Source organism: Asterias amurensis, chromosome 9, assembly GCF_032118995.1.
Source record: "Asterias amurensis chromosome 9, ASM3211899v1".
NCBI lineage: Eukaryota > Metazoa > Echinodermata > Asteroidea > Forcipulatida > Asteriidae > Asterias > Asterias amurensis.
Window position 1 is genome coordinate 12,058,398 of NC_092656.1, and position 23,363 is coordinate 12,081,760.

The 23,363-nt window shown below is 40.5% G+C and overlaps 3 protein-coding genes across 3 annotated transcripts in view; 2 read left to right on the top strand and 1 right to left on the bottom strand.

Moving 5' to 3' along the window:
* Nucleotides 1-23,363, top strand: part of LOC139941823 (gamma-aminobutyric acid type B receptor subunit 2-like) — an 89,522-nt gene that overhangs the window by 12,676 nt on the left and 53,483 nt on the right. The window lies entirely within an intron of this gene.
* LOC139942257 (uncharacterized) lies at nucleotides 7,911-12,835 on the top strand. Its single transcript, XM_071939048.1, has 2 exons — nucleotides 7,911-12,183; nucleotides 12,394-12,835. Exon 1 carries the CDS (start codon nucleotides 7,982-7,984, stop codon nucleotides 11,834-11,836), a length of 3,855 nt encoding a protein of 1,284 aa, XP_071795149.1. The 5' UTR covers nucleotides 7,911-7,981; the 3' UTR covers nucleotides 11,837-12,183; nucleotides 12,394-12,835.
* LOC139941835 (melanopsin-like) lies at nucleotides 17,680-20,119 on the bottom strand. The gene has a single exon (XM_071938460.1). It carries the CDS (start codon nucleotides 19,802-19,804, stop codon nucleotides 18,707-18,709), a length of 1,098 nt encoding a protein of 365 aa, XP_071794561.1. The 5' UTR covers nucleotides 19,805-20,119; the 3' UTR covers nucleotides 17,680-18,706.

Genomic DNA, 23,363 nt, shown 5'->3' on the forward strand with positions numbered 1-23,363 from the left:
TTCTGTAATATTTAAACATGTGAATTATCATAATATGAATTTTATTTCTTTTTTAACATAAGCGGGCTTTGAGACCCACATTGGCACATTTGACAGTGCTGCAAATGAGATAAAGTGGTCTATCCCTGCCGAAGATATTTGGTACTACAGTGGTAAGTGCTTTTGTGTTTAGTTGTATACCATATAATGATATTATTGTAACTGTGGAAAGTTCTCTTCCGTTTTGAGATAAAAGACCGATTTTGTTTTGATCAAAACAATTGTTACCATGGACATACAGAGCAGCCACTGTAACAAACACAGGACTTGATAACGTTTGAGAGTAGTCATATTCAACAAACATTAATGTGATGCAAACTATACACAGCGTTCTTCTAATTGTAGTCGAGTCTATTTATTTTGGTTTTTACCCATACACCGATGTGTGTTAGCGCTGTATACTCAGTACTTTCCCGAGTCCTGTGAAATATCAATCATACATGCATATTACTCGGGTGGGATTCGAACCCACGATCGATGCCTGTGATATTTGTGTTCACATGACTCGGGATAGTACTGAGTATACAGTGCCAACACACATCGGTGTACGGATAAAAACCAAAATGAATATTCGGAGCCACAGCCTACTCTACGTATATATAGATTGTAGAAAAGGAAAGCCCAGTTCATAATAGTCTTGAAGTCAAGACGGTAATTGTTAAGCGCGGTGTGTAGTAAAAGTGCGGTGTAGCTGCGGGGACGATACACATACCCTCGATCCCAGTATGTGTGTGTGCGAGTCAGTCGCAATTTACCCCTCGCTCTACCTACGACTGTTGCATGTGCAACATCGCACTGTGACTGTTGCATGAAAGGCAGACAAATAAGCAGCGCCTAGCGACTTGTCATTAAGTCTAAGTTCATATATACTGTACTTGGTGCGAATGCAAAAGCGAATCGAATTTGGACGTCACATGGCTGCGTTTGCAGCGAATGTTTCACAGGAGTTGAGCACAATATAGTCAACTGCGAAATATTCGTTGCAAACGTGTGATGTCAAAATTCGTATCTCATGAGCAGTCGCAGAAGAATGAGATGGGGTTCATTAGTCTTATTTTGTTTCGATATTCTTACGTTTCTTTGTTGTTGTCATCCCTATAGATGGTAAACCCCCACATGACTTGGTGTAATTACGGATTCGGTGCAGTTTTGGATCCTTCAGTGTGCAAGAGTAGACATCTTGATAATGTTGGCAAAGGAGCTTTCATGGCTAACGGGAAAATATCACAAATTCGCCGCTACCTGGATGAAGCAACTATACTCTTCGTCTTGTTCACGCCATCGTCACAACTAGACTTGATTCCCGCAATTCACTTCTGTATGTACTCCCTGATAAAGATATATCGCTAAAAATCAACGTGTACAAAATACTGCTGCTCGCCTCGTTTCTTGCCTCCCTCGTTCTCACCATATCACAGTGCAATTACATTGGCTCCCAGTTATGTTTCGTACAGTTTATACACAATTCCTTTGTTAACTTTCAAGGCTCAAACATGTCAATCTCCTGCTTATTTATATTAATTTTGTATCACCATTATTCACCTACTCGGACTTTACGATCATCTCAAAAGTCACTGCTCACAACCGGACTTTCTCCATTGTTGCTCCCCGAATATGGAACAACCTCCCAGTACGCGTCAGAAATTATAACTCTTTGTCAAACTCAATTGTATCAGATGTAATATGTTGTATTTATAGTTCCATTGGTTTTGCTCTTTTCAGTGCTTTGATCTTGATGTAAAGGTGCTTTACAAATATTTAGTTGAATGTATGTATGTATCAACTACTAGAGTTTCTTCCATTTTTTTATGGCCACAGATCTTTTTCATATGCCGCACCATTTCTTTGGAATAGTCTTCCTGTGAATATTCACCTGGCTACTTCACTCTGAGAAATAAAATACACATTGTTGTGTAAAATTTTACTCTTTGTGGTGTTTAATAGGGAACATGTTAGTTTGGAGGGTAAAACGCTACGCAACAGGGGTTGCGTCGTAGTTAACTCAATTTCTGTGTAAAACTGCTACCCAATTATGCGTCAAATTTCTTCCTCAACTCTATTGTGTCAAAATGTACCCGACAAATAACTATCCATTATTTACTCAGTAGTTGAGCACCATAACCCAAAGTGTTAAGTAAAAAAAAATAGTGTTTTTTTTGCAGTAAACACGGACACTATTTAAAAAAAAAACCAGCCATAATATACATCGAATTGGACTGGACAGTAGAATTTCCGATTAATCTATGGTGATCATAACGTAATAATCACCTTGCATAGAACAACCGGAGAGTTTGTGTATAGTCGGGTGGGGAAAAACAAACACGAAATTCTTGCGAGCAGACTAATTATGTAACAATCTCTTCTTATGAAGCGGTGTTGGTTCTGTAAAATGCATATGGTTAGAAAGATGTTTTAAAAGTAGAATACAATGATCCACACAACATTACCTCGAGAATGCGTGGTTTTCCTTTCCTTTGCGAACTAACACGGTCGGCCGTTTATGGGAGTCAAAAAGTTGACCCCCATAAATGGCTGACCGTGTTAGTCGACGAGGTAAAAGGAAAACCGCGCAATTTCGAGGAATGTTTGTGTGGATTATTGTATTCTACTTTTACAACATCTTTCCACCCATATGCATTTCGTAACAAACGGTTACAAATGCTTTTTATAGACCAACTCGTCCGATCCAAGGCAACGTGTTCCTATAATCAAAACAAAAACACATTTTCCTCACCACAGGGTCAAGTTTACCTTGCAGTAAAGACCAACTCGACCGATCCAAGGCAACGTGTTCCTTTAAGGTATTTCAGTATAACCAAAATCTCTCTTGATTTTCGTCTTGGGTTGGATTCCAGGCTATTGGCTCAGGGATATAAGATAAGCCTCACTACTGAAGTTAAACACTGGGGATACCATGACAGATACACAAAGAGGCAGACGGCTTTGTCACCTTACCACTCGGAAATAAAACTCAGTGGAACATGTAGTTTCCGGTTTGAACGATTTTATACAGGTGTTTCATTGTGATGTCATACAGTATAGCAGGAAAGATGATTATGTACATTTGAAATTGCTAATGATGCGTTCTCGATTAAGGGCCGCTTCATACTTCCTGTGAATACGAACTTTGTCGTCACCAGCTCGCAAAGAATAATTTGAATCGCTTAAATTGTGCTCAACTCCTGCGAAACATTCATAGCGAAAATAAAAATGTAACGTCAAAACTGAGTGTCGCATTCGCATGAAGTATGAACCGTGCTTTATATACCCTTGAAAAAACCACTTGGTAGTTAGTTGTTTTGTGCTTTCATATGGTATAAAAACGTCTTTTTGTTTTCTTTTCAGATAATTTTTTTGACAACTTTTGTTAACACTTATATTGTACACTTATGTATTATGTAGACTATTCTGGTAAAAGGTCAAGATGCGTGTTATACTCACTACTGCTTGGCAGCATACATTATTCACATCGTGCAAAACTGATTATGTAAACAAGTTTGAAGATTAAAAAACACTACAAATTTAAAATTTAAGTCAATTTGACAAAGTGATTTGTCGTACGAATCCAAGATTTTTTTATATTATTTTTATAGAAAATGCGACAGTATTTTAAAGGAGCAGAAATGTTTCGAGTAAATACTACTGTGTTTTTTTCTACTCATAAAATAAAGCCCTTTGATTTGTTTTCAAGAAATCAAGCTATATGCGTGAATCATACACTGAAACTAAGGCTTAGGAAACAATTAAAACATTTTAAGAAATAAAGCAAGCTAATGGTGCCATACATCTAGATTAATTCACAATTTAACGATTATTAGCGGCAGGCTTATAAGCAGTAAACGAAACTACTTCTTTTAACAGTTTTTTTAAAGGCTCAATCATTTCACTAGAAACAAAACTATAACAGCAGTTAATGGCAGCAGACACCATTGGTAGTTGTCAAAGACTAGCCTTCACAGTTGGTGTATCTCAACATATGCATACAGTAACGAACCTGTGAAAATTTGAGCTCAATCGGTCATCGAACTTGCGAGATATGAATGAAAGAAAAAAAACATTCTTGTCACACGAAGGTGTGTGCGTTTAGATGGTTGATTTCGAGACCTCAAGTTCTAAATCTGAGGTTTTGAAATCAAATTCAAGGAAAATTACTTCTTTCTCGAAAACTATGGCACTTCAGAGGAAGCCGTTTCTTACAATGTTTTATACCATCAACCTCTCCCCATAACTTGTCACCAAGAAAGGTTTTATGCTAATAATTATTTTGAGTAATTACCAATAGTGTCCACTGCCTTTCAAGGAAAGGTACACATTTGGTAATTACTCAAAATAAATATTTCCTTGAAAAATTACTTGGTGCTGTTGATAGTATAAAACATTGTGGGAAACGACTCCCTCTGAAGTAACGTAGTTTTTGAGAAAGAGGTAATTTTTCATTAAAATAATAAAACACTTCTAGCTAGAAGTCTGTTGTTCCTATCTGAAAGCACACATGTTCGTCCAAAAAGGGTGTTTTTTTTTCTTTAATCATTTTCTCGCAACTTCGATGACCGATTGAGCCCAGATTTTCACAGGCTTGTTATTGTATGCATATGATGGGTTACAGCAAGTGAGAACACTGGTCTTTGACGATTACCAAACGTGTACATGTTTTCAACTTTGCTTTTAAGATATAGGACGGATTTTCATCTCACAAGTCTTCAGTGACTCCTTTGTAACTGGCGGCTTGGCGCATTAGCTTAATCATTCACTCGACTTAAGGAAGTCTATGTCTAGCGCCCTCTCGTAATCATGGGTTTATATTTTTTGTCATACTTGAAGGTTGTAAACATTAACTTTCCGTTAGTTTTGGATGAACGTTTTTGGCTACTTGCCCCCTTTTGAATCGTGTTTATGGGTAAGAGAAGGTTCTTATTTGATATCTACTATTTCATGGATATTGTTATATTATCAATTGCATTACAATTCTTTACTGTTTATACAGAAATTTGTGTCTATTTTCTAGGGGTTTGAGAGTTCATGTGCATGTTTATTTTGCTACTGGTCATAGCATTGCATTGTTTCATTGCATAAAAATGATTCTAGATTTGTATTTCATTTCGTCTAGGCTAAATAGAGTCGAAGTAGTCATTAAGTGATCAGGGTTGAATGCTGGAAGTTTATCAGCTGGTCTCAGGCGTGAACGGTGAGGATTATGTTGTTATTATGTTAATTTAGGACTATACACGGTGTGTTTAAATGATTGAAAAGGTCAAGTCATTAAGATGGTTGTAGAACTCGTAGGTTCAATGCAGACGTTTATTTCTACACTGTATTAGGGAACTTAATTTCCAACTGACTAATGCTAGGTGCATTATAAATACAGTTTTTAGTAGTATGTTATGATGAATGCATACCTTCTTATTGTTACTTATCAAATGGTAATTTGTTTTCTGTTATTCATCTTGTTACAGTTTTCACGGTGATTTGAAACAAAATAAACCAGTTTCAACATCAGTAGAAGCTTCACAGCAGATTTGTTACAGACCAGCCCCCCCCCCTTTTGAGTGCTCATAGTGCGCTACAGTGAAAACGGTGCCTTCATGTGAATGTACTACAATTCTACCCTGCCTCACCTTGTGTTTGATGTTTCTCCATGCTGTTGGCCATGATGTGCTACATGTACTTGGAGCTGCTTACCTCTGTGCTCTGATCTTTGCTGTTATCAACTCGGATGTCCAAGCCATAGTTCTGATGCTAGTCTAAACTCTACCGTCTTGATCTCAAGAACAATATTGGTCTACAGTGTACTATACGGACTTGATGCAGTAAAGTTCCACAAGGACTTGAAATGAGTGACTGATTTGTATTTTGTTGTTGTAAATATACTGCTATAAATCAGTTTAAGCTATAGTTAATTTAGCAATTCTTGCCTTTTGAACGTTAGTTCCCCACATCACAAAACGGTGTGTTTCTCCATTTGAGCCTTAAAGTAACAAAAGGTTTTGCATAATTTTCTCAAGTCATGTCAACTGAAGACCAAGAAAGGGAAATTGCTGCTGCTATGGATCAAGGTCCACGTCGCAGTGAACGAGAGAGAAAGAAGACAGAGAAAGCCCAAGTACATCTTGAGCAAGCCATACAAGACAAAGAACGAAGGTTCAACAACGCATACTCAAGATGGAAGGCCGAAGCACGGTTAGTCAGAGATGCCCTTAAGAACTTTTTGTCAGAAGAAGAACTCGAAGATCAATTACGTAAGATCCACAATCGCCTTCACTTCGTAATGAATGATTATGAAGAACTACGAAACCTGAGAGCACTAAATCCGCAAATTCTTCGTCAAGTAGACTGCGCCTCTCAGATATCCGAGGACATTGAATTACTGATCAAGAAACGACTCAGAGAGGTCAAGGAACAATACTTTAATACAGAAGTCGCCTTGTTCAATGTTCGTGCTAGTCTAGACAAGAAAAAATATCCATCTGTGTTTGGAAGCATCACAGAGTCTCATGTCTCGTCATGTGTTTCCAAAGCATCACATGCTTCGTCAAGTAAAACTGAGGCAGCTGCTGAACTAGCTGCAAAAAGGGCACAATTTGAAGCAGTCCAAGAAATCCAGGCCCAACGTGATAAATTGGTCCAAATTCAGGCAGAATTTGAAAGAAAGGTAAAAGAAGAGGAACATAAGTTAGAAAAAATCAAGGCAGAGAAAGAGATGCAGATTGCTGCAGCCCGATATAAGGTATATGAAGAGGAAGAGCAAAACACCTCCAGTGGTGATAGTCATGGAACACCAGCATGTCAGGAAGAGAGTAGCCCAACTCGCACCTCTCTCCAGACTCCTAGTAGTGGTGGTTCAACTCCCCCCAATTCCTCAAAGGCATCGCCCGTTAATCTTTCAACAATGCTGCAAGCTTTCCAGGAAAGTATCTCCCTTGGAAGACTGCCTGTACCGGAGCCAAACATATTCAGTGGAGATCCAATGCAATTTCCTGAGTGGAAGAATGCATTTACAGCGCTGATCGCACGCAAAAATATTGGAGCTGCAGATAAGTTGTTTTATCTCCGAAAGTACACCTCCGGAGCCGCAGCTAAGATGATTCAAGGTGCTTTTCTTCGCTCAGATGAAGCAGCCTATAAGGATGCTTGGTCTAAGTTGAACACTAGGTATGGAGATCCCTTCATCATCCAGAGGGCCTTTAGGGAAAAAATTGCTCACTGGCCAAAGGTGGAAGATAATGATGCCAAGGCACTTCGAGACTATTCTGACTTTCTCTCAGCTTGCAATGATGCCATACCACATGTCAAGGGTTTATCCATCTTAGATGACTGTGAAGAGAATAGAAAAATGGCAATTAAACTACCTGCATGGGTCGGGAACCGATGGAATCGTCGGGTGACTACTTCACTGAAGAAGCAGGGGTATCCTTCCTTTAAGGTTTTCTGTGACTTTGTAGCAGAAGAAGCTGAGGTAGCCTGTAACCCGATCACATCGCCATTTGGGTTAAAGTTTCAGGAGAGTAAAAGGAAGGAAGCACGACAAGACAAACCAAAACATCAAGTTATGGTAACACAAGCATCTAATCCAATCGCACCATCTCCTTCAACCACTCCTCAATCTCAGGCATCTACCAACCAAGCCAACCCTCCTCCCCCCTGCGCATTTTGCGATGGCACTCACTCCATCCACAAGTGCTCAAAGTTCGGAGACAAGTCTATGGAGGAAAAGACAAAGTTCATTCAAGAAAATAGTCTCTGCTTCGGATGTTTGAGAAAGGGTCACTACTCCAAAAACTGTAAGCGGCGATCCACATGTGCGAAGTGCAAGCGATCTCACCCGACTGCTCTCCATTATGATAAACCGCTACAATATAAGATACCCGCTAAGGAGACGAATGAAAAACACGTCTCTGCTGTGTCATGCGTCACAAACAAGGGAGATGGCACAACATGTACGTCTATGATAGTACCAGTGTGGGTAGCTGCTACCTCGGATCCAGCTCGTGAAGTTCTCACCTATGCCATGTTGGATACACAGAGTGACGCATCCTTTATTCTGAATTCTACGGCAGAGAGTCTTGGAATCAAAGGGCAACCAGTTCAGCTGAAATTAGCAACAATGACTGGGAGTTCAACAGTATCAGAATGCAGTCTCCTTAAAGAAATCACAGTTAGAGGTCTGCATTCAAGCAAGGTCATTTCCGTCCCAAAGGTATACACCAGAGACTTCATTCCTGCTGAAAGGTCACTCATTCCAACTACTCAAACTGCCATGATGTGGTCTCACCTTGAGCCGATTGCTGGAGAAATTTCACCTATGCAAGACTGTGAAATTGGTATGCTGATAGGGTTTAATTGTCCAGAAGCCCTTACACCCAGAGAGACTGTGACTGGTCAACATAACCAGCCTTATGCCGTGAAGACCGATCTTGGGTGGTCAGTGGTGGGAGGCCGATCTAGAGTTACAACCATGTGCCATAGAGTGATGTCTAAAGAGAGCCCCGCTGTTTTCAGGAGCATTTTGTCAGTGCTTGAAAGGGACTTCTCAGACGACAAAGGGGCCAAAGTGTCACAGGAAGATCTCCAATTTTTGCACATCCTAGAGTCTTCCATCACGCAGCTTAAGGATGGTCATCTGCAAATGCCCCTGCCATTCCGCTCTCGTCCATGTCTACCGGTTAACAAAGCTCAGGCATCTCTCCGTCTCAGCCATCTCAAACGCAAGTTCGAAAGAGACAAGAAATATAAAGATGATTATGTCAGCTTTGTTCAGGATGTCATCGCTAATGGTGATGCAGAGGAAGCCCAGTCTGATGTGAAGGAGGGCGAAGTGTGGTATATTCCCCACCACGGTGTTTACCACCCAAAGAAGCCAAACAAGATACGAGTTGTGTTCGACTGTTCAAGTCAGCACCGGGGTACATCCCTGAATGATCATCTACTGAGTGGCCCCGACTTGACGAATGCCTTGGTGGGAGTATTGAGTCGATTTAGGATTCATCAGGTAGCCATATTCTGCGACATTGAAAGGATGTTCCATCAATTCATCGTCAGACCCGAAGACAGAGATTACTTGCGATTTCTTTGGTGGAAGGATGGGAACCTCACACGAGAGCCGACAGAGTATAGGATGAAGGTCCACTTATTCGGAGCTACTTCATCACCAGGTTGCGCAAACTATGGTCTTAAGTATTTGTCTAAGAAGTACGAGAAAGAGTTCCCCTCCGCAGCCCCGTTCATCAGACATCACTTCTACGTAGATGATGGACTGATCAGTACTGAGACCAACAATGAGGCAATCCAACTCATTGATGAAGCCAGAGAGTTGTGTAGCAAAGGCGGCATTCACCTACATAAGTTCATCTCCAATAGTAGAGAAGTACTGGAATCGGTCCCTCTAAAGGAACGTGCTGCATCAGTTAAGGAAGTAGACCTTAACAAGGATGAGCTCCCCCTGTCCACCACACTGGGGATACAGTGGGATGTGGAGAATGATGAATTCTTCTTCAAGATTGAGACCAAGGAGGCAACTTTTACTCGTCGAGGAATTTTGTCGTTAGTTGCGTCAGTTTACGACCCTCTTGGACTGTTAGCTCCATTCGTTCTCACAGGCAAATTGCTGCTGCAACATATGTGTCGCAATGGGACTGGATGGGATGATCCTCTGCCTGCAGAGTTAGGACCACGGTGGGAGAAGTGGATGTCAGACCTTCCGAAAATTGCAGCGATCCGAATTCCACGCTGCCTAAAGCCGAGTCAATTTGGTGAGGTTAAGTCTACTCAGTTGCACCACTTTTCAGATGCCAGCACTTTGGGTTATGGCCAATGTTCCTATCTCAGAATTCAGGATCATCAGGACAGAGTATGCTGTACACTTCTGATGGGCAAGTCGCGAGTCGCTCCAACCAAGATCACAACAATTCCCCGCCTGGAGTTGACTGCAGCTGTTGTATCGGTGAAAATAAGTCAAATTCTGAAGGAGGAGCTCCACCTGCCAAAGGGTGAAGAAATCTTCTGGACTGATTCTAAGGTAGTCCTAGGATACATCAACAATGAAGCGCGACGCTTCCATACATTTGTGGCCAACCGTGTGCAAATGATCAGAGAGAGTACAGATGTTGGTCAGTGGTTCTACATTGAGTCTAGTTCTAATCCTGCTGACCATGCTTCAAGAGGGCTCACTGCAACAGCTCTTCAGGAGTCATCCTGGTACACGGGTCCTGATTTCCTGTGGAGCCCAAAGTTCAAGATCCCGACACAATCGACAACTGAACTGTCACTTGAGGATCCAGAAATAAAGAAATCGACAGTACTCAGCACAACCACAATGGAGTCAAATGATCCATTTCTCCTACCACTACTGTCCAAATTCTCCAGCTGGCCTGTGTTGGTTCGAGCTATTGCTAGACTTCGTAGAAGAGCAAAGGGAGATACAGATAGCAATATGAGCAGTGTTGAAGAACGAAAGGAATCGGCCTTATTCCTGGTTAAGTTGGTGCAGAAGTTTGAGTTTAAGGAGAGACCCCCCAGTAAAGATCTTGATCCCTTCACCGATGACTCTGGGATTCTGTGCGTGGGAGGTCGCCTCAGGAATTCCTCACTACCTCTCTCCGTCAAACACCCAGTAATACTTCCAAAGGACAGTCACATTTCTCGACTGATCGCCGCTCACTTCCATGAGAAAGTTCATCATCAAGGACGTGGAATTACTCTGAATGAACTTAGAGCCAATGGGTTTTGGATCATCTGCGGTGGCGGTCTAATATCGAGTCTTATTCGTAAATGTGTGATCTGCAGGAGAAATCGACGACCCACTCAAGAACAGAAGATGGCGGATCTACCTGAGGATCGTGTGGAATCATCTCCACCATTCTCGTATTGCGGCATGGACTGTTTTGGTCCTTTTATAACCAAGCAAGGTCGCAAGAACTTCAAGAGATACGGCCTACTGTTCACCTGTCTATGCTCAAGAGCAGTTCACGTGGAGTTGCTTGATGATCTATCCACTGATGCCTTCATCAACGGACTGCGATGTTTTATCGCTATAAGAGGAAAGGTTCGTCAAATCAGGTCGGATCAAGGCAGCAACTTTGTTGGTGCAAAACATGAACTACATTCAGCCTTGAAGGAGCTTGATGCAGATAGAGTGGAGGCCTACCTAGCAAACCAAGACTGTGACTTTCTCATGAATGCTCCCTGTTCCAGCCATGTCGGTGGAGTATGGGAACGTCAAATTAGGACAATCAGAAATGTCCTTAGCGGAGTAGTTGCACTATGTCCTGGAAGATTGGATGACTCGTCACTTCGAACACTGTTTTACGAAGCGATGGCTATTGTAAACAGCCGTCCTCTAGCAGTCGACACCATCTATGATCCAACCAGTGTAGAGCCTTTGACGCCAAATCATCTCGTCACAATGAAATCCCACGTACCACTGCCACCTCCGGGTAAATTTGTACCACAAGACATGTACCTTCGGAAGAGATGGAGGAGAGTGCAGTACCTTACAGAACAATTCTGGAGTAGGTGGCGAAAAGAGTATCTTCAGAACATAAATCGCAGACAGTGCTGGGCCAAGCCAAGAAGAAACATTGAGGTTGGAGACATCGTCCTCATACTGGAACCAGAGGTGGCTCGTAACAGATGGCCCATGGGTGTAGTAGTAGTAGCTGCCAAAGACAAGGACAACTTAGTGAGGAAAGCCAAAGTCCAAGTTGGGACAAGGAAGCTCAATCAACAAGGGAAGCGTGAAGTGAAGCTAACTTTCCTAGAACGCCCGGTGCAGAAGCTAGTACTCCTTCTGGAAAGCACTTAGGTCGTACCCCTCTGGACAGTGACATTTTGGAATTGATTCTTTGTTGAGTTGTTGTTTATAACCTAGTTGTTTAACACCTATTGTAAAGAGTTACTTATGATTTATTTCGCAGTTAGGAATTTTAGTTTTGGAAATCATAAATCAGTTAAGTAACTGGTGGGAGTGTAACTGGCGGCTTGGCGCATTAGCTTAATCATTCACTCGACTTAAGGAAGTCTATGTCTAGCGCCCTCTCGTAATCATGGGTTTATATTTTTTGTCATACTTGAAGGTTGTAAACATTAACTTTCCGTTAGTTTTGGATGAACGTTTTTGGCTACTTGCCCCCTTTTGAATCGTGTTTATGGGTAAGAGAAGGTTCTTATTTGATATCTACTATTTCATGGATATTGTTATATTATCAATTGCATTACAATTCTTTACTGTTTATACAGAAATTTGTGTCTATTTTCTAGGGGTTTGAGAGTTCATGTGCATGTTTATTTTGCTACTGGTCATAGCATTGCATTGTTTCATTGCATAAAAATGATTCTAGATTTGTATTTCATTTCGTCTAGGCTAAATAGAGTCGAAGTAGTCATTAAGTGATCAGGGTTGAATGCTGGAAGTTTATCAGCTGGTCTCAGGCGTGAACGGTGAGGATTATGTTGTTATTATGTTAATTTAGGACTATACACGGTGTGTTTAAATGATTGAAAAGGTCAAGTCATTAAGATGGTTGTAGAACTCGTAGGTTCAATGCAGACGTTTATTTCTACACTGTATTAGGGAACTTAATTTCCAACTGACTAATGCTAGGTGCATTATAAATACAGTTTTTAGTAGTATGTTATGATGAATGCATACCTTCTTATTGTTACTTATCAAATGGTAATTTGTTTTCTGTTATTCATCTTGTTACAGTTTTCACGGTGATTTGAAACAAAATAAACCAGTTTCAACATCAGTAGAAGCTTCACAGCAGATTTGTTACAGACCAGCCCCCCCCCCTTTTGAGTGCTCATAGTGCGCTACATCCTTATTGTTCCAGGTGTTCCATCTTACATAATCCCGCCGCGTAACATCGGCATCGGTTGTCCTACCTGGGTAATACCTACCGTTCAGATCACACTTAGAGCAGTCGTTGTACCACCACGCCCCATGGTACTTTACGGCACAACCAGTGTCGTCGTTGTCATGTTTCTTGTCTTTCGTGGAGAACATCATGCCATCGTGTTTGTACTGCTCGTCGACATGTAGGATAGAATCCCCTGCAGTGCTGTTTTGGTTGTACCAGTCCACATTAAGCCGAAAGTTTTCTCCAGAAATACGGAAACCTCCATACTCTGACCATGCTTTCTCGCCAAACCAGTTTTCTAAGTCAAATCTCAACTGCCACATTCCTACAGTCTCAGTCAGATTACGGAGGTGATCGTTCCCGAGCCAGAACTCACCGTCCAAGTCACCGAAACCAACACGATAGTCAGTCCAGTTGCGGTAAAAGTCCACGCTACCGTCTTGACGCCTCTGGATGACGATCCATCCCCCGCGATCAGTCTCCATGTCGCAGTACACCCTCAGCCATCACTAAAGCCAGCGGGAAATATTGTGAAGATACCATTCTCGCTATGACCTGCCTGAAGTAACTTCTTGCAACTGCTGTTACTATGCCGAATTGGGGTTGATGTATCAGGTGGTGTAGAGGGTTTGGGGTCAGGCAGAGAGAGGAGAGGCGTGTCTACATCGGCATCAAAGTACACACTCCCATAGTGTGTAATGAAGTGGTCAGGATACCGAGCCCTGGTAGCATTATTCAGATCACACAAGTCAGTGTCAATGTTGTAATTGACTGATAGGCACTGTGGATCAGCATGGCAATAACTCACACATTGAACATGAGATCGTGTAACAGTCTGCCGGTAGGAAACTTGCCGCAATTCTTTATTTTCGGCAGACAGAAACTCTCTCTCTAATTGATGATCACATGACAGTATTTCTGAAGATGTAATTGGTATGCTCAAGAAAAGGAACACAATACATGCTGCGGCTAGTGATGTATGTTTTGGGGAGCAAAACCATGCCTCCTCCATAGTTGCCGATGTTCATTTACTTAAGCTCAGTTGAAAGCATACACTCCAGTCAAGTTCTGTTCCAGGCGGGCAAGGGTCCCCCGCCCGCCCTCTTGGTCGTGTGGACCGCGTCTTCTGTGCAGGGTCGTTGGGGACGGTGCTCCGCTGGCCCCCACGAGCAGTCCCCTATACGAAGGATTCCTACTCCGTACTTTGTATCTACCTGTACACCTGTACAGTTATTTATTTCCTGCTCTATTGTCCGATGCTCTAATGTCCGACAAGGGCATCAACTTGTCGATGAAGTCCGGAAACTACAAGAGTTCAAGCAAACACCAAGTACTAGACAGTCGAGGATATCACATCAATTTTACATGGTGTCACTCTAAGGTGAAATCAATTGGAAATTGAGAGCTGGGGTCTGCTGTGGTGGCGTGGCTAAAACTGATTAGCTAATTAGCATGGCGTTCTGACGGTGGCTATTGTTGATTGGCTAATCATGGCATGTTGATGCAGGTTGAAACAGCAACCCGTGTTTCGGAAAAAACCTTTGTTTTTGTATTTTCTCTGGAGAAACTCAAAAGGATAATTATTGTAAGGCGTGATTAATTTTGCTATCCTGTAAAAATGAGGTCTATTCGAAACGTTGATAATTGATAAATTGATTAATTTTCTGCTCGTTCAATTTAATTCAAAGGTCAAGCTCGGCCTCGGTATTACAGGCTGGCTGCCTTTCTTTTTATTTGATCAGTTTAATTGTGGAACTAAAATTATACAGCCGAAGGTGTCTTGGCCAGTGCCTTTAAAAGTATTTTAAATCATATTTGAGATCTGACAAAAAAAGTCGCACACTGTGGTAGTGGTTTGTATGATAAACTAGGTCTATATGAAAACAATGATGTAATATGTTGAAATTTGGGCCTAATCCGTTGAGTGAACTAGTTGAAAAAAGAGACAGTGACCGAACTCAGCTGTTTTTGTTTTTTTGTTTTTTCTTAGATACAGTTTTCTCGAATAAGGCTGAGTAACAGCGGAAAGCATTCAGCATCAAAAAGTTCCAGTATGAACTTCAAAAAATGTGTAAGCCGTCAGATTTAAATTAAACAAGGATGTGTCTATACTTACCAGTCCTGTACATTATTTGTGGATTAGACTAGATTACTGTAATAGTCTTTTCTATATGGCTTACCCAAGGATTAAACTACTCCAGAGAGTGCAAAATGCCTGTGCCAGGCTGGGCTGTAATGCTTTCCAATATTGCCACATTTCTCCATTACTTATGGATTTACATTGGCTCCCTGTTCGGTTTAGAATTGAATTTAAAATTTTAATGATCACTTACAAAATTCTTCATAATCTAGCTCCTCAGTATTTAATTCGGCTTGTTTCCATCAAACCCCTATCTCGCTAAGGCCTCCGCAGTTCTGGTAATGGTATTTTTCTTGGTCACCCTGTTGGTTGTAGTAAGGCCGCTCTCGGGGACAGGGCCTTTGAATATAGTGCTCCCCACCTCTGGAACAAACTCCCCCCCTCATATTAGGAGTGCTGGCAGCCTCGATATTTTTTAATCTGTCCTTAAGACTAATCTTTTTAAAGAAGCTTTTTACTGATTGTGCATATAAATATAATGGGTCGTATGAATAAAAAGTAGTACTTACTTTTACTTGAAAATTTCAAGTATTTACTACCATCCATATGAATAAAAGGAAGTAAAAACTATTACTTAAAAGTATTTACTAAAATGCTAAAAGTATCTACTTTTACCAAAAAGTAAATTCTTTTAATTTTAGCACTTACTTACTTCCATATGAATAAAACGGAGAATATACTACAAAATGCAAGTAAATACTAGTGATTTTTCAAGGAGCTCCAGAGCTACCTTGGGCACAGAAGTAAAAGGCTCGTCCGAAGAAATGGCAGTGTTTATGAATGTTCCTCACAGGATAAATGTTTTAGTCCAAAGGGAAGACATCACTGAAATATTAAATAGACACACACACAGTGTTTCACAACATAAACAATACACACAAACTCAAACTGCTTTTAATCAAACTTGTTTAACTATGCTGAGGATAAAATAAAACCGTTTATTTCTCATCAAATATGATGACATTTCAGACAGAAACATTTCAGACAGAAATATTACCACTGTCATCATTATTAGGCCGTGTAAGTTGTATGTAAATCTGTGATCTTCACGGTTTGTTTCTTCTATACCAACTCTATAACATCCCTGTACGAGGTTTTAGATTAAGTTAAGCAACTTCGTATACCATCGTTTAAGAGGTTTGCAAATTAAATTAAATTCTTATACCATCGTTTAAGAGGTTTTAAATTAAATTAAGTTCTTTTATACAATCGTTTTTTTCAGTTGACACATTTTGGGAAATGTTTAATGATTATCACCACCTTACATGTAATATTGTTCACAACTGTCAACGCGAGGCTGGAGCTGAAATGGCACTGTAGTGTGATACGTGTTGTGTTCAATGCCAACCCACGGTTTCACTAGATAATATACACCGATAAATAAAATGATCCACCGACTTACACGCCCGATCCAGTGACACACTTTGGAACACAATAATGACTTTTGATATTGTGTCATTATCCATGTTTGTCAAGGTCAATGACGTTGCTTATGATTCATTTTGTTGATGCTTTGTGTCGCAGTGGCAGACCATGTAACCCGTGACCAGTGCATGACACGTTTTGTTAAATGAGATGAGTTTTGACTTGCTGAAGGCACAGTTTGTTTGTTTGTTTGTTTGCTTGTTTGGTTTTTGTTTCCATTCCCACAACGTGAACATACATTAAAGACACTGTACACAATTGGTAATTGTCAAAGACCAGGCTTTCACTTGGTGTATCTCAACATAAGCATCAAATAACAAACCTGTGAAAATTTGAACTCAATTGGTCGTCGAAATTTCGAGATAATAATGAAAGAAAAAACACCTTTGTCACATAAAGTTGTGTGCTTTCAGATGCTTGATTTTCAGACCTCAAAATATAATTGGTCTCGAAATCAAATTCGTGGAAAATTACTTCTTTCTCAAAAACTACCGTCTCTCACAATGTAGTATACCATCAACCTCTCCCCATTACTCGTCACCAAGTAAGGTTTTATGCTAATAATTATTTTGAGTAATTACCAATAGTGTCCACTGCCTTTAAATAACAACAGTTATATGGTACAAATGGAGGTAACATCCGGAGGAGGTATATTTAACTCACCAGTAGAGGAGTGAAACTGCTTATGGTTTGAAATATCAATTGCATGCGGAAATGCATAATAAACAATAAAATATGTTATAAACACCCAAGCAGATCCTTGCCAATTGATTGGAGGATTGTCCGTCACGTGATAGCAAATAAAAGTACCATTGCATGCTGAGTCACTCACCATGCTTTTTCGTTCCATCCGAAAAGTACCATTGCACGCTGCCAGCGGATGGAACGAAAAAGCTGAGTAAAAACATCACTGCGTGCGCGTGTCTTCGGTAACGCAGCAAGGCATATTAGTAAAATTACTACTAGCATTCGTCTTCTACAATTAAAAAATGGAGGCCTACGCTTTGTTTGTTTTGTTTGTATCTTTCAATCAAAATGACAAAGATCTACTTGGATGTTATATAACACAAATAATGAATATTTTTCATTCGTGAAATGGTGCGAATATGTTCATTCGTTGAAAGCTGGAATGTTCCATTCAACTCGGCTCCTCCTCGTTGAATAGAACATTCCAGCTTTCAACTCATGAACATAATTCGCACCATTGCACTCATAAACATTCATTATGTGTATACTATCCCGAGTTCAACTAATGATAAGACAACAAATTGCTGCTGGCATTGGTGGTGGTGTGCTCTCTAAATGTAAAAGAGTGAAAACACCACTCTTTACATTTCGAGTTGTCCCTCATTATGGCTCTTTAAAAAGAGTTGTGGATATTTCACTCTTTTAGAGGGGTTTCACTCAAGGACAGAGTGAAAAATCACTCAAAAAGATGCAAACTTCAATCTCAAAGAGTGGAACTACTCGAAAAGAAGTTTTCCCCAACATGGCTCTTCAAAGAGTAATTTTTCACTCATCTGCATTTAGAGTGTGTGTTGAAAACCACAAACATAATTTCATATTATAAGCTTACTGCATACAGACAAAAAAAAATATTATGAGCATTAGAGTTGTTTTATCTTTACTAAAACCAAGAGGAAAGCATAAAATATGTAAATTTACTATAAATGCACGGTTAGATTTTCTGTCAGTGTTTGATAATGAAGAATTAGAAAACACATGGTAAACGTTTCAGTACTTGCGCAGCTGTTATTTTTTTTTTATACAATTAATCTTGTATATTGATTTCATATGAAATATGACTAAAAACTTATACTTTCTCAATGACTAGTTTGGTAGCTTGCAATATTGAAAGCCAAGGTCACTCAGCTGTGTTTCTTTTCTTCTGCGGCACTCTGAGTGTCGAAATTGTGACACCCCATAATACACTGAAACTACACTACTTATTCTTGTTACGCAACGTACATTCATAATAATATTGTATTGCAATGGCTAATCCTCGGAAGTCTTGCGAGTCACGTTATTTCGTTAACCAACCGCATGGTCGAGAAGATCGCAATGACAAAACATGCATAATGATCGCAATGAAAATAAAAAGGAAACTTTATAAAAGTGATGTATAGGCCTTCACGAATACTGTTACAAACATGGAAATAAACATGCAAAACTAAAAAGAAAGTGGTTTTGTATACACAAGGGGAAAGTTCGGGCGTCCATCGGCGAAGAAGTGTGAAACAACAAAATGTTAGTTCGATTGCGATCTCATCGCCTGGAGAAAGCGAGATGGTTCCGGAATCATGTGGTACCGACACCGGAGAATGTGACGGAACACCTCCTTGAAGTGCGGGTGTTTCACCCCATAGATGACCGGGTTGACGGCGCTGTTGAAGGAGGCAATCATGCCAGTCCACGGGATGGCCGGCTCACTTGCAGGTATCGCCAGAGCTACAGCGAAGGGGGCGAGACACACGATAAAGGCGCACAGTACGTAGAAGAGATTCTTGGTGATCTCAACCTGTCTGTTGCTGTAATTCACTGGTTCTCTGTGGAGCTCTCTGATGCTCTCACTACAAGACGTTGAGGTATTGTCCATCTCAATGCCAGTCTCCTTCAATGTCTTTAACTGGTTTGTGACGTGGCGGTAGATCCTGTAGTAACACACGATCAAGATGATCAAGGGAACGGGGTATACAAGAGCCGAGTATAAAACAGAGTATAGACCACTGTTTGGGGCTGAGTCGTCTTTGATACAGAACTTGTATCTGTCCGAATAGCCCCATTTACTAATCCCAAAGAATGGCAAACTACAAACGGACAACGCGTACGCCCATATAAATACCAACATGGCCGCTGTCTTCTTGGTTGTGTACATAGACCAGTAAGTTTCACGGGACTTGGTGATCAGCACAAATCTGTTAATTGCAATTGCAGCCAATGTCAGGATGCTGCATGCACCGCCGAGAAAAGTGACAGCACCCGCAATGGAGCATACGGACTCTGGTATGGGCAGCCCGGCCTTGCTGAACAGCGTCACGGCACTGAAGATGATACCGAAACAGGTTATCAAGTCGGTTGTGGCGAGGTTGACGACGAAGGCATTGGTGCGGGTCTGAAGCTTCTGGGATAAGACAACGGCCAGAATCACCAAGCTGTTTCCTACCAGACCTGCTGCGGCCACGAGGCAGAACACACTGCCGACGATGGCTCGCTGTGTGTGATCCTCGAAGCTGAACTCCAGTTCAGTTGACTTCCGATCCATCATATCAGTGGTCAAATCTTCATCGAAAGTCGTTCCCGGTGTAAAATTCGCCGATAACGGTGTCGTTGTGTCGCCATTCTCCATTCTTGGTTGATAAGTTTTGTGGAGAAGGCTGATTAAGGATAATGTTGCAATATAGGTCGGAGAACAATGTTTGGCGGTTTTTACCCACACGATCAGGAATAGCAACAATCTTTTTGTTCGGTTTGTGGGAAGTTACTTGCGTCAAGGAGTGAAGTGCGACAGTTTACAAAGATTCTCAAATCTTGATAGTGCCTTTGAAGTGATCGAGACTCCAAAATCAAACCTTCCTTGCCTGCTTCTTTTCACAACCATCAGCTCACCGGGAGAGACAACAATGTATCGATGTATCCATACAATGCTCACAATATATTTGACTGGGTTAACACTACCATTCTAGACTAATCAGACTATAGAAAGCAAACAAAAGACACCTTAGACTGCAGTCCTTGTTTCCCAGGTACAGATTAATCTGTGTGAGATTTTCCATCGACCAATAACATTCAGTTGCGGCTGAAAATGAGACTATGAGGTAATGGGATATAGTCAACCATCACATGCATTTTGTTGAGAGAACCAGTATAAGTATAAACATGTGGATGAAATGTCATGCGAAACAAAGCTCAAATTTCTAACAGAACTTTTGATTTCACTATTAGTTTCCCTTGAAGGTTGAACAGATTGTTGAGTGACCTACTTAATAATTTTAATCTAAGGTCGTGATCCTCATGTTCCTGTTTCTGCGAGAGGCTATAGTGTGACGATGAGAATAATCTTGCCTCTTATTTAGCGCTTATATTATTATCTTATTTAGCGCTTATATCCGTCACTCATGTGACGCTGAGGGCGCTTCAACAAAACGATATTTTCCTGCAAGGTATGAAGGGACTGTACTTTTGAATTATGAGGTAGCACCCGATGGATTACAATGTGCTGTGGTGCAATAGGCAGCCAATCAGACCAGGAACACCGGGGCGAACTCCTTCTCTGTTCGGTAAGTGTACTGTGTCCTTTGTTGAATGCGTTGCAGAAAAACACGGAACCAACGGCTTTACGTCCCATCCGAAGGACGAGACAATTGTCTCTTCAGGTTAAAGGTGTCGCGACTGGGACTCGAACCCACACATGTCTGCTGATCAGGAACACCAGAGCTTGATGAGTCCGGTGCCTTTAACCGCCAGTGATAGAGCCACGTGCAAACTACAGGGCTGTCATCTTCTTAGGAGTGTAAAGTATGTTAGTGTTGTTTGCTCAGTGAAAACATTAACTGACAATTTTTGCCTAGCTGTTGTTTGGGTTTGTCACTTTAATCAATGTCTTTAAACAGCCAATTTTGTCACTTTAACGACACTAAAGTAGTGTTGTGAAATGTTTATGATCTACTTTTTTTAAAGCGATCAGTTTCCAGGTTTAGGTCCCCCTCTTGTTTAACTTTATCATCACTCTGACAAAGTTATGTTGTCACTTTAAAGTTAAGACCCCCGAAAAAGGAATAAAAATAGCCTTAAAAGTTAGAATAAACTGTTATAGGACACTAGGACACAACATAAATGTCCACAGAAAATAAAATTACTTCCTTGTTTGAATATTGTTTTAATATTATTTTTCACGTTCTAGTTCCTTAAAGGCAGTGGACACTATTGGTAATTGCTCAAAATAATTTTTAGCATAAAACCTTTCTTGGTAATGAGTCATGGGGAGAGGTTGATGGAATAAAACATTGTGAGAAACGGCTCTCTCTGAAATGCCATAGTTTTCGAGAAAGAAGTAATTTTCCACGAATTTGATTTCGAGACCTCAGATTTAGAACTTGAGGTCTCGAAATCAACAATCTAAACGCACACAACTTCGTGTTTTCGTTTTTTCTTTCATAATTATCTCGCAAGTTCGATGGCCGATTGAGCTAAAATTTTCACAGGTTTGTTATTTTATGCAAATGTTGAGATACACAAACTGTGAAGGCTAGTATTTGACAATTACCAATAGTGTCCACTGCCTTTAAGCGAGATGACAGAAGCTTTTTGATTTGTATACTGGTGTGAGGTTTAATATTGCGGAGTGCTCATTTCCCCCAACCAGAAACTTATGGTATTAAAGGAACACGTTGCCTTGGATCGGTCGAGTTGGTCGTTTTTGGACCGTTTATTATAAAATGCATATGGTTAAAAAGATGATGTAAAAGTAGAATACAATGATCTACACAAATATGCCTCGAAATTGCGTGGTTTTCTTTTTACCTCGTCCAATAACACGGTCGGCCATTTATGGGAGTCAAAATTTTGACCCCCATAAATGGCCGACCGTGATAGTTCGCGATGTAAAAAGAAAACCGTGCAATTTTGAGAGATACTTGTGTGGATCATTATATTCTACTTTTAAAACATCTTTCTAACCATATACATTTCATAACAAACGGTTTCAAACGCTTTTTATAGACCAACTCGTCCGATCCAAGGCAACGTGTTCCTTTAAGTGGTGGGTTGACAAGCACTTCTACTTAAAGTGTGCGATATTAGTTTTCGCACTTGTTCTGCTTTTGCTTATTTCTGTTGACATTCAACACAATATAAATATTTTAAAACAAATAATGTTGCTATGGACAGGGTCCTATTTCATAGAGCTGCTACAAATAAAGAAAGTAGCTAAGCATAATAACCACATTTGGCCTACAAGATAAAGGTTATACCAGCAAAAGATACTCTTCCACAATCGTCTTTGATTGGTATCCTGCTCCATCAGTTTGCTTGGAAGACAATTGTTGAGAAATTATGACCGCTTTAAACCATTAATAAAATGTTGAGCGCGTAAAACGGAACACTCAAATCAAAGGATATGAAATAAATGGGTCAGCACACTTTGACACAGACCAGACGGAAACATTAAATATGTACTGACATCCGCATTTGCAAGTTATTACACTGGATGAAGTCACCACATTGACAGCTGTCCCCGACTTATTGGTTTTTAATCTGCCACATCTGGAGAAGAAGAAAAACCATGAAAAAAAAAAAAAAAAACCCACTGGACATGCTATTTCAGTTTCTCCTGTACTGGGGCATCTATCAACACCTCAAAGTTGAATCGCAGACTTTGGCGCCCAATTTAGCCTGGGGTTAGGAAAATACAGCTGCTTAGCCCATCAGTGCCTGTCTTGGAGATTGCTGTCCCCATACATGTTTTTAATGGTAGAAAGGGTGTTTGAAATATTTTCCCCCAAACTTAAATAAATACCATCCAACAGCTCCTCAGGATTCTTATAGCAACCATAGAAATTTTGAAAAAGCATTACAAAAATAATTGTTCCATATTCTGAACTCAACTAAACTGCTCACAAAAAGTAAGGAAACTTTTTTCAATCCAGTATATTTTTTTATTATTTAATACTCTATTTGTGTATGGTATATATCATTGCAAAGCTGACATGTTCCTCTTCAAAATGATATCAAACTTGCAATGATTACATGTTGCTGGACTTGACCACGTTAATGAGAATGAGACAAAGTCACAAATCAAATGTGCCAAAATTAGCAGTTTTGTGTTACCGTGTGAACAATCAAATTGACACTGTAATTGAAACAAGCAAGACAACTTTACTGATCTTAATCCACTTTATTGAGACAAG